The 17,500-nt window shown below is 36.0% G+C and overlaps 1 protein-coding gene across 1 annotated transcript in view; it reads right to left on the reverse strand.

Moving 5' to 3' along the window:
* The window catches only part of zzef1 (zinc finger, ZZ-type with EF hand domain 1), a 71,019-nt gene that overhangs the window by 23,878 nt on the left and 29,641 nt on the right, over window positions 1–17,500 (reverse strand). The window contains exons 25-39 of the mRNA XM_030153190.1: window positions 16,783–16,916; window positions 14,777–15,017; window positions 13,134–13,213; window positions 12,961–13,048; window positions 11,309–11,843; window positions 10,596–10,760; window positions 9,853–9,972; window positions 8,523–8,684; window positions 7,355–7,487; window positions 5,989–6,127; window positions 4,373–4,538; window positions 4,019–4,281; window positions 2,026–2,195; window positions 939–1,134; window positions 1–136 (exon numbers count right to left, since the gene is read on the reverse strand). The exon at window positions 1–136 is cut by the window's left edge and continues 25 nt beyond it. Of these exons, the coding sequence (XP_030009050.1) occupies window positions 1–136; window positions 939–1,134; window positions 2,026–2,195; window positions 4,019–4,281; window positions 4,373–4,538; window positions 5,989–6,127; window positions 7,355–7,487; window positions 8,523–8,684; window positions 9,853–9,972; window positions 10,596–10,760; window positions 11,309–11,843; window positions 12,961–13,048; window positions 13,134–13,213; window positions 14,777–15,017; window positions 16,783–16,916 (2,728 nt within the window). The remainder of the gene's footprint in view (window positions 137–938; window positions 1,135–2,025; window positions 2,196–4,018; window positions 4,282–4,372; window positions 4,539–5,988; window positions 6,128–7,354; window positions 7,488–8,522; window positions 8,685–9,852; window positions 9,973–10,595; window positions 10,761–11,308; window positions 11,844–12,960; window positions 13,049–13,133; window positions 13,214–14,776; window positions 15,018–16,782; window positions 16,917–17,500) is intronic.

Raw genomic sequence — 17,500 nt, forward strand, 5'->3', positions numbered from 1 at the left:
GCCAACAGTCCCAGGATCCTCTCTCTGGAACATTCTGAAAACACATGCTCCTGAAGTGGGACCTGGGGAAGCCTCTCCGTCTCCTTGACGACATCAGATGCAGGAGAGTTGGCCGTTCCCGCTCCGGACTCTGAATCTGAGGACAGGAAACAAACCTGTCACTGCAGCGGCATCATAGAACAGACTTTACATGACATTACAACAGGAGTATAATATGGTCAGATACTGTATATAATGTATACTGTATATACTGCAAATAATGTATATACTGTATATATTTTATACTTTATATATACAGTATATACAATATATACTGTATATACTGTATATGTATCATACTGTATATATACACAGTATATTCAATATATATTGTATACTGTATATATTGTGTAAACTTTATACTGTATGTACTGTATATACTGTATATACTTTATACTATATATACAGTATATACTATATATACTGTATACATTGTAGATACTTCATACTGTATGTACTGTATATACTATATACTGTATATATATGGTATATAAAATATATACTGTATATATTTTATATATATTATACTGTGTATATATATATATATATATATATATATATATATATATATATATATATATATATATATATATATATATATATATACACAGTATATACAATACATACTGTATATATACAGTATATACTATATATACTGTAATTTCTGTAGATAATCAATATACTGTATAAACTTTATACTGCATATACTGTTGATAATCTATATTTTGTATATATATTATACTGTATATACTGTATAAACCTTACACTGTATATACTGTAGATAATCTATATACTCTATATACTTCATACTGTATATATTTTATATTGTATATATACTGTATATATGCAGTATAAGCGTCTATGGACATGATGTGCTGTCAGGTGGGTCCAGGTCTTACGTCGGACCACCGGGGACAGGGCGTCCTCACTAGACACAGATGGGGTCTGGCTCAGACTGGGGGAGTCCAGCGTGTCCTGGGGGACCAGTTTTCTTTTGTCGGCCTCTGCAGAGGCTGGGGGGGCGGGGGTGTCTGCAGGAGCATGGACAGCAGAACCCCCATCCTTTGGTTTCTTCTCTTTTCCAGGTGGTTTCTTCTAAAGGACAGATTTAAAAAGGACAGAATATGAACAGATTTAGAGGTGACGTCTGTCCACAGGTTTACAGTCTGAGTCTGCATCAACAGGAACTACATTTACAGGTGAATTTAGTCTGTTCTTCTACTGTTTACATTAGACACCATAATGCACTGTGCACTTTTAATCCCCCTCTGACAAATCTAGTGTTGAGATTGTGTTAAAGTCCCTGCCCTCTTATTTAGATTAGATTGTCTTTGTGTAAAACTTATTAAATACATATTTATATGTGAAAGTACTCAGATGTTAGAAATGCACAAGGACATGTGACCTGGAAACAGTAGGTCAAAGGTCACCTTTTTTCACTAAGGTTCTGCTCCATGACAAGATGCATCCACAGGATAAATGTGGAACCGTTTGGTGTGTGTGTGTGTGTGTGTGTTCTGACAAATATAGATGTTTTTATCTGTCCCATTTGTTTCCTACAGTTGAGGAATAGTTCCATCTCCACATTAAATATCTCGACAAGTTAATCAGACCAATATTTTGGGAGAAATGACTCATTTTTAACACAATGGCCTTATAATCATGTTACTCGGTTGACAGGAAGTACGGTACCACACTGCATGATAGGAAATGAAGTTAAAAACAGGAACGACGCATTTACTAACTTCAGTCCCTAGATATCAGTTTTAATATGACCCATGGTTCACCACAGGTCAACGCACTAGTAATAATAATAATTCCACTATTTAATTTCAACATTTAGTGTCCAATTACTCCATAAAAATAAAAATAATAATAATAACAGTAATACTACTACCACCACTACTACTACTACAACTACTACTACTACTACTACTACTACTACTACTACTACTAATCCTACAGTCTATCATATTTATGCTGTACCTTGTCTCTGGGGGAGGACGGTGAACAGACGGCTGCGTTGCTTCCAGTGAATGACGAGGTGTCAGTTGTACTGAACTCCTGAGACGATGCCGGAGAAACTGGACCCAGGTCACTGTCAGAGGTCGACTCATTGGACAAGAGAAGGGCGATTAAAGCCGACGAGCGCAGACCTAAACAACCAAACACAGACGGAAAAGCACAAACATCCAGGAGACTAGAGTTAGAGCATTTAACAGAAGAACAGAAGGTAAAGGGGAGTTCAGCTGAAACTATGGACGGATTCAGTGGGTTATACTGTTACCAGGAGTGTGGTAATAAAGAATGTTTCATGAATGTGTTTGACTGAATTTATTTTTATTCTACTTGCATGGGGTATCTGTATTAATTAATGGGATTAATAAAGTATTCTGGTTCTGGTTCTGTTCAATCGTTCATCCATCAGGGTGGAACCCGTTACATCATTAGTCTCTTTTCAATTGGACATCTATGCAAAACTTTGCCTATATTTATTAAATGCAAAAAAAAAAACAAAAACAGAAGTGTGTAATGTTGGTTTTTCAATTCAATCCCAAATGTGCTGATTAGTTTCTTTCTTCTGGTAGATGTCAGTAGAAGTCGTTCCATAAACATGAACATAAATCTGTGTTGTTTTGAATCTAGAATGGTCATTCCCCCTCTATCTCCTACTAAATTCTAAAATGATTGGGTTTCCTGGTCTGTCCACTAGGGATGGAAAGATTATCTGATACGTATCAATATGCTGACACGCACGTGCACGATCCCAGTGCACCGGTAGAGAAGCTGCGAGTGAGTGAAAAGTTTGGAATGATATCGCGATGCATCAGTTACTGAACATTTGCATCAATAAAATTCGATCTCTTTAATACAAAATATTTTTACTTGCATTTAAAAGTGTTACTATTTATTCGGGTAAAGTTTTTCTTTTCTGTAGATACACGTTAACGTGCGCCATGGATGTATACACTGCACACTAACAGTCTGAGCTCCGCCCATGCCCTGGGCACATGCTCCACCTATAAATCCTGTCCTTCGTGTATGTGAATGTGACAGACATAGAAGGAGGTGACCACATGTACTTTTACTAGATCAGCTGTACTGAATACTGCAGTACAAACCACAGATACTTCCTTAAACAGTCACATACATATCTAACAGCACATCCCATAATACCATGCGCAGGTGTCTGTTAAAGTGACAGAACCTTTTTCTGTTTTACCTTCATTACAAATACATTACATTACAAATGGGTTCAGCAAAGGAGGAAGAAGTTGAATTCGAAACAGAGAAACGACTTTGGAAACAAAGTCCGAACTTTTTCACAGACTGAATGTGAGGCACGTGTTCTGAAACTGAACTAAAGACAATTTGGAAAAAGTCATGGTCTTATTTAATTAATAAATAATCAGCTTTTTGAATTCCGCTGCATATTTTTTTTTAATCAGAATGAATGTGTTGAATCAGAATGGGCTTAATCGCTCTGTATCGTGATTTGGGTGTGAATTGTATCGTATCACATCGCAAGGTGCCACACATTTATCTTTAATAAATGGGATCAGAGATGTATCAAGATGCACATCATATCAGCCTTAAACTAAGATTCCCAAACTTATTGTCCACACATACCGCATCATGTTTGTTCTAAACTCTTCTTCTTCTCTTGTTGTAATATCCATCAACATCCATTTTTTTTGTCACGTGACTCTAGTTGCACAAAAAGGTCTTTCTATTGCAGTTTTGTGTTATATACCAATTTCTCTACGCGCAAAAAAACACTTCTTGCAAGTTCAAAAATTTTTCATCGAAAAACGAGTTTTGGCAAAATTGTCGTTTTTCCATTAGGCAAATTTTTATGCACAAGTTATATTCACACAATTTCAGGGTCAATGGGAAAGAGACTATTAGCTCATTTGTGTTAATTAACTGAACAGATGTGACCGTGTTCCTTCTCTTTCCGAATCCCAGGTGGCGGTACCTTTTCCGGGCTGCCCTTTGAGCAGACAGTCGGTGATGAGCTGTGAACAGTGGGTCTGAAGGTCGGATGCCAGCTCCAGAGCGTCACTGTCCGATGAATCTCCTTCCATCTGCTTCTCGCTGCTCAGGTCCGACGTGTACAGCGCCAACGCCGCGAACAGCAGCCACGAGTAGTTATGAATGTAGGGTTGGATGAGGCGGTGGCGGTCGCTGATCCGGATGGTCACCATGGGGTAGACGGTGATCCGATGGGTGGGCAGGTGACTACAAACACACACAAAACATGTCAAATAATTCACCATAAAGCTGCGAAAAACCAGCCATGACAGCGTTCGATGCCTTCAACACGCCTCACCTGTCAGGGTACTTCTTGGCGTTGTAACAACCGAAGCACAGGTCGAAGTCTTCGCACACGTTACAGTTGATTCTGCTGCCGACGATGAGGCCTTGGCAGTGGTCGCAAGCGTACTCCATGTTCACCATCTCGTGGTCGTCCTCGTGACCCTCGGGTTTGGCTCCGCCTGCACAGAAGAACCTGTTGAACTGCTGATGTTCTGACCCAACATGTGTTTGGATTAACACTATACAGAGTTCAGGTTCCACATTCAGACCAGTAAGATCTAAAGTGGATCAGAACCAGTACAATTATAACAGCATATGAAATAAGAATAAGATAATTAATAGGAAAATTCTGTCAGCGTTGCCAAAGTCATTCACTATGTGGACAAAAGTATGTGGACACATTGAATCCAGGTGTTTCTTTTCTAACAGGGGCCTGGGATAAAGACAATAATGACTAATGTCAGAATATAGTTTTATATCAAGGGATAGATATCAGTACATTGGTTAGTTTGGGTTAAATTGTTATCTTTGTTACCAAAATAACTCAGAGATGGTTTGGACTGAATTTATAATAACATTTATTTTTTCAGACAGATAAGATAAGATAAGATAAGATAAATAAGATAAGGGGTGTAAGAAAATATTGGTTCTGCAATATATCACGATATTTCATTTCACAATACTGTATCAATATTATAAAGTATTGTATCGATATTTTTAGGTATTTATTCAAATGCAGATATTGGGGAGGTTCATTTTTGTTTTTCTTTTTTGTTTATATTTTATTTATTATTATTTAACACTCTTTTATCATATAATGTTAGTTCCTTTGTTGGGATTGAACTAAAATAATGTTCTGATGTTAGTTCTGAACTAATAGAATATGAACATTTGAACAGGATCTTAAACTGTAATGTCTGTAAAACATAATTTAAGTTTTAACACTGGAAAATTTTGTGGTATAGCATTAGATCCTGTTGGGATCAAATAAAAATGTGCTTAGTACTGTGTTTAGAACTTCCATCTGCCTCTCAGACAGTAAAAAGTGCTTTTAGGATACTTCAAAAAACCATTAATTAATAAAACAGTGTTAAATAATAACAAATAAGATATAAACAATAAAGAAAAACAAAAAATAAAAATGAACCTCCACCATATCTGCATTTGAATAAATACGTGAAAATATTGATACAGTACTTTTTAATATTGATACAGCATTGTGAAATAAAATATCGTGATATATAGCTGAACCGATATTTTCTAACACCCCTACTCAACACAGATTTTTAATTAGTAAGTTTTTTTTTTATATATATCAATTACTAGAAGTTCCAGGCGACCCTATGGTTGAAAAACACTACAATCGTCCATCAGATCTTTTAGTTGTTGGACTAAAAAACTGTGGATTTGTCATTATTTACAGACTATTCTGCAAATATTTAACTGGTCCGATCTGAATTAGACTGGGTTCTCCATCTGTGTCCTGGTGTTGGTAAACCTGGACTGAACCAGGACGTTCTCCAGCTGTTACCGACTGTTCTGGTCCAGACTCAGATCAAACCCGTCTGTGAACCCACTGGTACCGTCCGTTCACTTAAACCCAACATGTGCAGTGAACACAGGACTCACTCAGGAAGCAGGTCTTGCACAGATCCATGTCCATGCACTGCAGACATCGGTACCGGTGCCACGGCGCCATCCTCTCACAGCCGTCACAGGAAATGACCACGTTGAGCAGGTCGCAGTAACGGGCGATGAACATGTGCATCTGTGGAACAACACCAAACACTTTATCTACAACACGCAGACTTTTACTGTCAGAGTTTCCTGCATCTGTTTTACAAGGATCCTCCATCAATTACCAGCTCAGAAAAGTGGAAGAACAGATGTGGTGTATGTAATGTCTATTTTTATTATACTTCCTGTTAATTTTATACTATACTGAACATGATTTTTTACAGTATTTTAGTTAAATACAATAAAACCAATGTGCAAACAGTGTATATACGAAGAAAAAAAAGGCCATTAAGATAATTAACAATGTAGGATATAGAGATCGTACAAATGAACTTTAAGATTAAAAACTCTAAAATTTCCAGATTTGACTCAGTTTAAAAAAGCACAGCTAATATTTAAAGCAAGACGTAAATTACTTTCAAATTTTTCGATAAGATTCAATAAGATAAGATTTGATAAGATTCAATGTGATTCAATACACTACGATTCAATAAGATTCAATATGCTAAGATTTGATAAGATTCAATAAGATTCAATATGATAAGATTTGATAAGATTCAATAAGATCCTATAAGATTTAATGAGATTCAATATGCTAAGATTTGATAAGATTCGATAAGATTCAATAAAATTCAATAAGATTCAAAAAGCTGATATTCAATAAGATGGGATCAGATAAGATTTGATAAGATTCAATAACATAAGATTCGATAAGATTCAATATGATTAATAGAAGATAAGATTCAATAAGATAAGATAAGATACGATAAGATCTGATAGGATTCAAAAAGATAAGACTCATTAAGATAAGATTCAATAAGATAAGACTCAATAAGATTCAATACGCTAAGATTTGATAAGATTCAATAAGATTCAATCAGATAAGATTTGATAAGATTTGATGATACAATTTGATAAGATTCAATCAGATTCAATAAGCTAAGATTTGATCAGATAAGATTTGATAAGACTCAATAAGATAAGATTTGATAAGATTAAATAAGATAAGATTCAATAAGATTTATTAAGATAAAATTTTATAAATAAGATTCAATAAAATAAGAAGGAAATACAGCTGTATAGTTTCGTGCTGTTCTGTTCTTTATTTATATAAAGATATATAAATAGATATAGAAGTATAAATATACATGGAATGTAAATGTGCTCTGTAAATTTTGTGAATGTTTGAAATAAAACCGTTCATCTCTAACGTATTCCTACTTTGCAGACCCCACCCTGTTTCATTCCTGTGCCGTACCTTCCTCCTGTCCTCCATCGAGTCCTCCTCATCGATTTTGTCGTACCACTTCTCAAACATGCCGTCCATACACTCGTCCATCCACTCCTGGTTCTTCTTATAGTCTGTGATCTCATCCTCCTCCGTCCACTGACTGCAGGTTCAAACCGTCAGAAGGAAATCAAAAACAGAAACATTTAACAGGTGCAGTGTCTTATGCTGCCTTCACATGCTATCGGAAATATGGTAAATACTAGTTATGAACTCAGAACTGGCACGTGAACTGGCACGTAATGTTGGATTTTCCACCAGAGATTAAAAAATGACCTTTGACCCTTTCAACATGGAGGAGAGAAATGAGGGATTCATGACCAATGATAAACTATGGTTTTATTAACATTCTGCTGCTGTTCGTGGATGATTCTGCACATTTATAGAAAACACAATGAACAGAACAGTCAAAACCAATGAGAAAATGAACAAAAATGAACAAAATCACCCAAAACATGTTTTAGTTCATCTGTGATCATTTTATCAATGTTTTGTTCATTTTTATTCATTTTCGCAATGATTTTGGCTCTATTTTGTTCATTTTGTTGAGTATTTTGTTTATTTATTCATGTTTTCATATGTGGTTTGATTATTTTATTGACGTTTTGTTCATTATTATTCATTTTACGGATGTTTTTGATAACTTTTGGATGATTTTGTTCATTTTTTTCCCTTTTCGCAATGATTTTGGCTTTAATTTGTTGAGTACTTTGTTCATTTTTGTTCATTTATTCATATTTTAGTACGTGTTTTGATTATTTTACTGACGTTTTGTTCATTTCTGTTGATGTTTTGATAACTTTTAGATGATTTTGTTGATTTTTTCTCCCGTTTTGCTACAATTTTGGCTTTATTGTGTTCATTTTGTTCTTTTGTGTTAGTATGCAATTTGTAAAAAAAAAAAGGAAAAAAAAAAAAAAGGGCCATATCAGATGAATTAACAAGTCGAAAAAACCGTTTTACTCAAGTCCCAGGTCATGCTAAGTTGTATGTTAGCCATTTTTCATTTCGCTACAACATCAAAAGCACTTGAACACAACACACTTTCAAATAATTTCATAATTTTGAATTCATAAGTGGAAAAGCTCATCTTCCCAACAGCCCCTGAAGGCATCATTATATTTCCTGAGTCTCTTACCTGATGGCGATGTCGTGCACACTGATGTTCTCCTGGGACATGCTGAGCAGGAGGTCAGGGAGTTTGATCTTTACGAAGAGAAGAAGGTCGTGAACCTCCCAGTTCATATCCAGAAGGTGCAACAGGCAGGTCTGGACACAGGACAGCGCCGGTAACAGGGCTCTGGACGGGACGAAGGAAAGCCTCATTACTAACCTGCCTCACACCGACCATCACACTGATCCATGGTGAGACTATTGATCTAAATATGTTCAGGCGCTGGTTACTCACTGACAAAGGCTGGGTATCAGGGCCAAGACCCTTAATCGATTCAATTTCGATTCATAAGGTTCTGAATCGATTAATCACAATGCGATTTGATCCGATATCGATTCGATTCAGTATTAATTGATTGATTCAGATTCATTTAGTGATACTAAAGTACAATTTTGAGCTGTAATCTGATTATTTGACTACCGCAGCCATACAACACATCAATACTGGGATCAACATTGATATTAGAAAGGAAATAAATCTGACAGTTCATCAGTAAATAGATGAATGTGCTCTGAAATATAGGGACAGAAAAATTCCCATGTTTCTACCGTGGCTCAGAACAGACTTCTACATAACCTTTATTATGTTTTATACCTGATGTTTCTAGAGTTAAGCTGCATTACTATCACCCTGGGGTGCCCATACTAATTTGCCCCCCCCCAAACAGAATCATGTTGGGCCCTTGGTACAAGAAACTCACTGGGGGGGGGGGCTATATATCCTATATTACCTGTATATATCCTATATTGCCTGTATATATCTATATTACCTGTATATATCCTATACTACGCGTATACATCCCATATTGCCTGTATATATCCCATATTACCTGTATATGTCCTACATTTCCTGTATATATCCTATATTACCTGTATATATCCTATATTGCCTGTATATATCCCATATTACTTGTATATATCCTATATTGCCTGTATATATCCCATATTACTTGTATATATCCTATATTACCTGTATGTATCCTGTATTGCCTGTATATATTTCATAGTAGTACAGAGGCAGCTTTTTGTATATTTTAGTAGTATTTAGTAGTTTTTTATATATCTAATATTATAGATTTGCAGTTTTTCTATATTTTCAATATTTTTCAGTATTTTGTGTGATATTTTTAAATAGTCTTTTGCACTTAAGTGTTTTCTGCTAAATGGATTTTCATTGCTGCTGTAACAGTATTTTCTATTCTATTCTATTCTATTCTATTCTATTCTATTCTATTCTATTCTATTCTATTCTATTCAGTTCTATTCAGTTCTATTCAGTTCTGTCCTCTTCTTACTTCTCGTTGAGGCTGTTGAAACCCTGAACGGCCTCCACCAACATCAGGACCAGCTGATGGTATGAAGACCTGACGTCCTCTCCGAGCGTCTGTCCACTGTCCGACAGCTGGGAGAAGTAACTGGAAAGACACAAGGACACCATATGAGACCCCCCAGGGACTGACCCCACAGATAGACACCCAGGGACTGACTCCACAGACAGACACCCAAGGACTGACCCCACAGACAGACACCCAAGGACTGACCCCACAGACACAAGTCAAACCCACTGATGTTTCACAAAGAAACATTCACCTCATCAGTTTCAGTTCAAACCAGTTAATGAGCAAATAAACTGAAAACTGAAAAAATTGGACGCTAACATGTCCCTGTACGTCAGCGTCATGTTTATCTGAATCAATCTCCAGTTGAATTTAATTTGTTTCTGTGTTCCAGTCCTAAGTGAATAATTCTATCTTTTATAAGTCCATGTTTCATTTCAAGGCCTCTGTTTAATACATAACACTTGTAAAACTAATCAGGATGAGTGTTCAAGGTCCAAAAGTCACTTCCTATTGAATGATAAACTTTATACAACACGGAACAGACAATGACAGCCATCTGCTCAGGATCTAGAACCACACAGGCCTTTAACACACACATATTTCCGAGTCTGTGTATGATCTGAGTGTGGAATGAATGAACTGAAGTGTGTGATCTGCCTCTCAAACATATACACACACACACACACACACTCCTGTACCTGGTGAAATCCTTCTGACACGCCAGCAGCTCCTGCAGGAACAGAATGCAGGGCGCCTGGAACAGATGTGGTTTTCCCAGGGAACGTAAACACTGCTGAACCATCTCCAGGACTTTGCACACGCTCAGAGCCTGAGCTTTGTTCAGAGACAACGTCTGCAGAATACTGCAAGAAAGAAAAGAAAGACAAGAAACAAGAAAGAGAACAAACAGAAGAAAATGAAGAAAGAGAAGAAACAGAACATCACTAAGGTCTTTCCTCCAACCCCCCCCATATTCACATTATAATGTACAAAGGGAACTACTATGGAAATATTATTTAAACCTAAATGTATATAAGTATTTATATAAAGACCAGATTTATTTTTTCTCTTTATATTTCATTTTTCACTCTGTTTTTCTTTTTCTTTGCACTTGTTTATTTTATGTTGCTGTTTTTAATTGTGAAATTTCCCCAAGTTGGGATAAATAAAGTTGTATCGTATCATATTTTAACCTTAACTTATCTTATGGAATCTTACCTTATCTTACCTTATCTTATGGAATCTTACCTTACCTTATCTTATGGAATCTTACCTTATCTTATGGAATCTTACCTTACCTTATCGTATGGAATCTTACTTTACTTTACCTCATCTTACCTTACCCTTACCTTTACCCCTATAGGACAGAAACTACAGCTGTTATATCAGATATGGTTGAGGCTTTCCTCACCTCGACGTGGTCAGAGCTTGGTCTCTGATGAAGTTGAGGATGTGTTTGAGGATTGGGTAGCGGTCTTTGACTGACGGCGCCGTGCGAGGCTCCTCTATTGAGCGGCACGACAAGAGGCGCAGACGTGCTCGACTGAACGGCGCTTTACGGGGGAAGGCGGAGGGGGAGGCGGGGTCTCCGGGCTGAGAGGACAGGCTCTCTGTGGACCCTCTGTGTCCTGGTTTACTATGGATGCAGGAGGACTGGGGCTGGGGCTGGGGCTGGGGCTGGCTCTGGGGCTGGCTCTGGGGCTGGCTCTGGGGCTGGGCTCCTGAGGGCTGGTTCTGCCCGTCCTTCACTTCGCCGCCGTCCTCGGACCCTTGGACCGGGGGCTTCTGGGAGGAGCTGGGCTGGAAGTCTCCATCTGAGATGGAAGTGGAACGCAGGAGTGGAGCAGTGCTGCCCTCTGCAGGTCTGGAGGAGTCGGTGTCTGGGTACGGGACGCCACACGGAGAGAACCTGAACAGCAGCAGGCTCTTCTCAATGCACATCTGAGCTGTGGACAGATAGGAGATGAATGGTAAGGTTAAAGGTTCAGGGACAGATACAGGTCTGTGGAGCAGTAGAATAAAACAAACAATAATAACAGAGAGAGATACAGGACCACAAACACATTAAAACTGGTGGTGCAATAAAAACAGTGAATTAACCCTTCGATGCCTCCCCCCCATAAATGAGACAAAATGACCTGAGTTCAAATCAGTGTTTTTATGACCCTTTTGTCATTTTCTCATGTTAAAATTAATCATTCAGATTATATTTTGGTCCAAAAAAGAATGATTTCATGCTTGAAATGCTGTTTTGTTGTTTTGTTTTTTTCACAATTTCAGAATGCTTTTTAAAAAATATTTTGAAGATTTGAAAAGCTAAATATATGTAGTAAATAATAAATAGTATATAACAGAAATAGAACAATGACATCATCCATTTAGTGAGTGAGTTGTTTGGTTTTACTGTTGAATGAATCAAAGGTTCAGATGTAAGTCCATTGTAAATTAATGTGGGTCATTTTGACCCACTTATGGAAACTAGGGGTAGTAATACAAGAACTATAATATCATAAAATGCATAAATGTAAGTTACAAATTCAAATAGCATAATGTTAATTACATATTTTTTGAGGAATACCTGGAATATGAAATAACAATAACTTTTCCTTATACAGACGTTGTAAGAAAACAACCTCGACAGGTCATTTTGACCCACTTGTACATCTAAGGGTCAAATAAAATGTAAACTAATGCTAATGTTAGCTGTGCTGTACAGGTACAGTACATATTGTACAAATTGCTGTTGTAATTGTGCTTACTAGAGTGTTTATATATATGTTTTTCCCTTTCTTTTTGTTATATTAATTACTTTTTTCTTTTACTTTTTATTCTACTTGAATGGAGCAACTGTAAAAAACAAAAATTTCCCTGTGGGATTAATAAAGTATTCTGATTCTGATAAAAGCTCTCTAAGCCCTAGTCCTCACAGATGTGTCCACCTGGACCTGATCTAGTTTCCTCAGACCAAACAGACGCTGCTGACTTCTCCTGACTGTTATTATTAATGACATAATAAATAATGTGGAGGAACTCTGGGATTTGGAGTTGAGTAGCAGTGCTCACCTAGTGACTCCATTGTGACCTCATCACCTCCTTCCTTGTCATCTGGAACATTCATTTTTCCAACCAGATACCTCTGCTTCATCTCCAACTGTCAGGACAAAGACACAGGATGAGAGTGGGACGAGAACCCGTGAAGGCAGTAGAACATCCCACACACCAGTACCAACACTCACCATCCATGTCCTGATGCTGTCAGCCAGTGAATACACATGTGCAAAGTCTTCACTCAGACAGGATTTACAGTCCTGATTAACTGTAAAGACAAGAACAGAAGGAGGAGAAAATGTCAGACAGTATATAAAAAAACAGAAGGAGGAGAACATGTCAGAGAATTAATAAAAAAACAGAAGGAGGAGAACATGTCAGAGTAGGTAAAAAAAACAGGAGGAGAACATGTCAAAGTATATAAAAAAAACAGAAGGAGGAGAACATGTCAGAGTTAATAAAAAAACAGAAGGAGGAGAACATGTCAGAGAATTAATAAAAAAACAGAAGGAGGAGAACATGTCAGAGTTAATAAAAGAACAGAAGGAGGAGAACATGTCAGAGTTAATAAAAGAACAGAAGGAGGAGAACATGTCAGAGTAGGTAAAAAAAACAGGAGGAGGAGAACATGTCAGAGTATATAAAAAAAACAGGAGGAGAACATGTCAGAGTTAATAAAAAAACAGAAGGAGGAGAACATGTCAGAGAATTAATAAAAAAAACAGAAGGAGGAGAACATGTCAGAGTTAATAAAGAACAGAAGGAGGAGAACATGTCAGAGAGTTAATAAAAACAAAAGGTATAAAACAAAAGGAGGAGAACATGTCAGAGTTAATAAAAAAAGCAGAAGGAGAACATGTCAGAGTTAATAAAATAATAATAATAATGATAATGGATTGGATTTATATAGCGCCTTTCTAGACACCCAAAGCGCTTTACATTATAAAAAAAGCAGAAGGAGGAGAACATGTCAGAGTGAATAAATGAGGCTCAGATACAGAACATATCTAACTCTCCACCAGTGGAACTGAGCAGGTTAGATTACAATCAGGTTTATTAGAGTCAATGATGGTTCGCTGTCGTCAGTTTAGTTTTCTGATTGATTAGTATTGTTGTTATTTATTATTACTACTACTACTACTACTATTATTTACATACTTTGATTACTTATAGATCATTGTTACGACTACTATTATCACTTTATTAGTATTTTTACCCTGTAATTATTAAACTATACACACACACACACACCACATACACACATACATACACACATATATATATATATACACACACACACACAACACACACACACACACATATATATATATATATATACACACACACATATACACACACACATATATATATTCTAATTTAATCTATTCCAATGTAATGTAATATGATCTAATCTAATTTAATCCAATCCAATCTAACCTAATCTAATCCAATCCAATCTAACCTAATCTAATCCAATCCAATGTAATATGATCTAATGTAATCTAATCTAATGTAATCTGATGTAATTTAATCTAATCTAGTCTATCCAATCTAATCTAATCTAATGTAATGTAATCTAATATAATCCAATATAGTGTAATCTGATCTAATCTAATGTAATCTGATCTAATTTAATCTAATCTAATCTATCCAATCCAATCCAATCCAATCAGATCTAATCTAATGTAATGTAATATGATCCAATGTAATGTAATGTAATGTTATCTAATCCAATCCAAACCAATCTAATATAATCCAATCTAATCTGATCTAATCTTAATCTGATATAATCCAATTTAATCAGATCTAACGCTGCACATGTGTGTGTTACCGTAGGCTCTGAGGGCCTGGTTCAGGGCTGGGGTGTGGTAAACCATGGCGGCCCAAATGGCATTAACGGCCTGGTCCGGCTTTGGCCCGGATGCAATCTCATTCCTCATTGGCTGTTTTCTACAGGACTGCATGAGCGTCTTCATCAGCTCTGCTCTACTGTCGACCGGTTCCTGGGAAGGATTCCAACGGGCAAAGTCCTCCAGGAAGTTCAACAGCTCATCATGAGTCCACGTCTTCGTCTGTCACCAAGAAAAACAACCCAGCGTTTACGGCATAATCACAATCTGGAGGTTTAGACTTTAGACCAGGAGGGTCCCACATAATGGAGATACGAGGAGTCAAGGACGGTGGACTGGGTTTAGTTCAGGTCCCACATTCAGACCAAGATGATCTGAAGTCAAATCATAGAATAATAACCTATAAATAATGACAAATACTGTTGGTTTAATGTGAAATAATATTACATTATGAGAATATTTACATTTACAAACTCTCCTTAACTATAAAATGTGAATAAACTGGACAAATATAAACAACCTGACAAAGTCTAAAGAAAATTAAGTGTAATTTTAACACTATTTTTTTTTAAATATTCTATTAAACGTTTTGTGCATTTGTAGAGCCAATCCACAATGCATGTATAACTGATAAACTGAGGCATAAAATTGTTAAAATTGCACATATATTTTTTAAGAAATATCAGTTTTTTTCAGGTTATTCACATTTTTTGTGAAAGGATCGTTTTTACATGTGAATATTTTCATAATGTATAAGTTATTAAGATATATACAAGTTATTTTTTTGCACTAAAGCAAAGAGAAAAATTGTCATTGTCATTATTTATAGGCTAGAATGTTATTATTTTACTGGTTCTGACCTACTTTACATCAAACTGGGCCGAACGTGGAACCTGAACTAAAATAAGTTTCACACCCACTGAAGATTCAACAATGTTTATTGTCATGATGTGCACAGAATGAAATTTTGTTTACAGGTAGTTCTTGACTAGATAAAGATATAAAAAACACTCGAGTATGAACATCTGGGCGGAATCAAGGAAAGGTTCACATCTAGTCACAAAAATTCAATGACAATAATCTGCACCAAACCTATATTTTTGGGTCGGTAATTATTTCTATTTTCAAGAAAATGTAATTTGAAATGAGAAAAAAATTGTGAAAAATAATGTGAGTAGTTTTGTGAGTGTGTATGTTTGTATAGTGACCCAGTTTAGTGCCGTCATTCTGGGTTCATTTTATAAACTCTATAAATAAACTACATTTATTCCAAATACAGTGATATTTGACTATTATATTAATTATGTCATATTCTAAACACAGTTTTTAAAATTAATAAACGCATATATCTATGCAAAATACATGTGAATATAATGTTGATATTATTTGTATGTTGTACATATTGTAAATAAATGTATATGATATTGATAATTGAAATAAAAAAAAATTTAATTTGATATTGCCTTTTGTTGTCCATCTGTGATACTGACATTTGTCTAAACTCTTTCTATTTAGGTTTGATCTAATATCTTTTTCCTCTATAACCAATTATTAGGTTGTAAAATAGATGGTTTAACGTTTAAACTGAATACATCTGAGGATGAAAATGTCAGAAGAACTTCATTTTGGAGAACTTTGGAATCCTGGAAAAAATAGACGTTAATTTTCTGTCCATCTGTGACGCAGTAGTTTTGTATATTTTTCATTTAAAAATGTTTAAACTAAATTTTGCCCTTTGAGTCCGTTTCAGACGGCATTTAGACCTTTACAACTATGTGGAATATTTGTCTGAAACTCGTCTGGTTCAAAAGTTATGAATTAAAAAGTAGTGGGCGGTCCATCTGGGACGCCCTTGACCCCTCCCATCTATACAACACACTATAAGAGCATGTACCTCATATATAAGACACAAGTGTAAAAACACAGTGTGTCCAGTAAACCAGTATATGAACCCATGAGTTAGATGGACAGCGTCTGCTGGTCTAACCTGGTCTGATGGGGGTTTACTTCGATCCACGTCTCTGGTTTCACACAAACCGTGTCTCAGAATGGGTTTCCATAGTGGCGAAGACTGAACATGTGACATTTTTCCAGCTGGAAGCTCCTTCACACTGCGGATCTCTGGAAAAACAAAAACAAAAACACGTACATCTGCATTAAAATCTGTCATTCTGAATTAATATAAACAACAAATATGTTTAATAATACTGACAATCCTCAATAATAAAAGATAAAAACTCTTAAATATGGTTCAAGGTTTTGTCTGTTTAGGTGGAAATACACAGAACAGTTAATGAAGTTGTTGTGGATCTCAGATGATTTGATTAAACTTTAGAGTCATTGCATAAGTAATAAACAACAAAATAATAATAATAATAATGATGATGATGATGATGATGATGATGATGATGATGATGATGATGATGATGATGATGATGAATGTGGTTTAGCATCAAACTCAAGTGGAAATAATGAATAAAATGTGTGTGTATGAATAGAATTGGACAAATACACTGTAGATATATGTAAACAGACATACATTAAGTAATATATCATTATTCTCATGTCATAACTGTCTAACTCATAAATGAACTAAAGTTTATGGACCCATTGAATCCAGGTGTTTCTTTTCTAACAGGAGTCTGGGATCCAAAACAATAAGGACTACTGTCAGAGTAGAGTTTTATATTATGGGATAGATATCC

Source organism: Sphaeramia orbicularis, chromosome 14 (assembly GCF_902148855.1).
Source record: "Sphaeramia orbicularis chromosome 14, fSphaOr1.1, whole genome shotgun sequence".
Taxonomy (NCBI): domain Eukaryota; kingdom Metazoa; phylum Chordata; class Actinopteri; order Kurtiformes; family Apogonidae; genus Sphaeramia; species Sphaeramia orbicularis.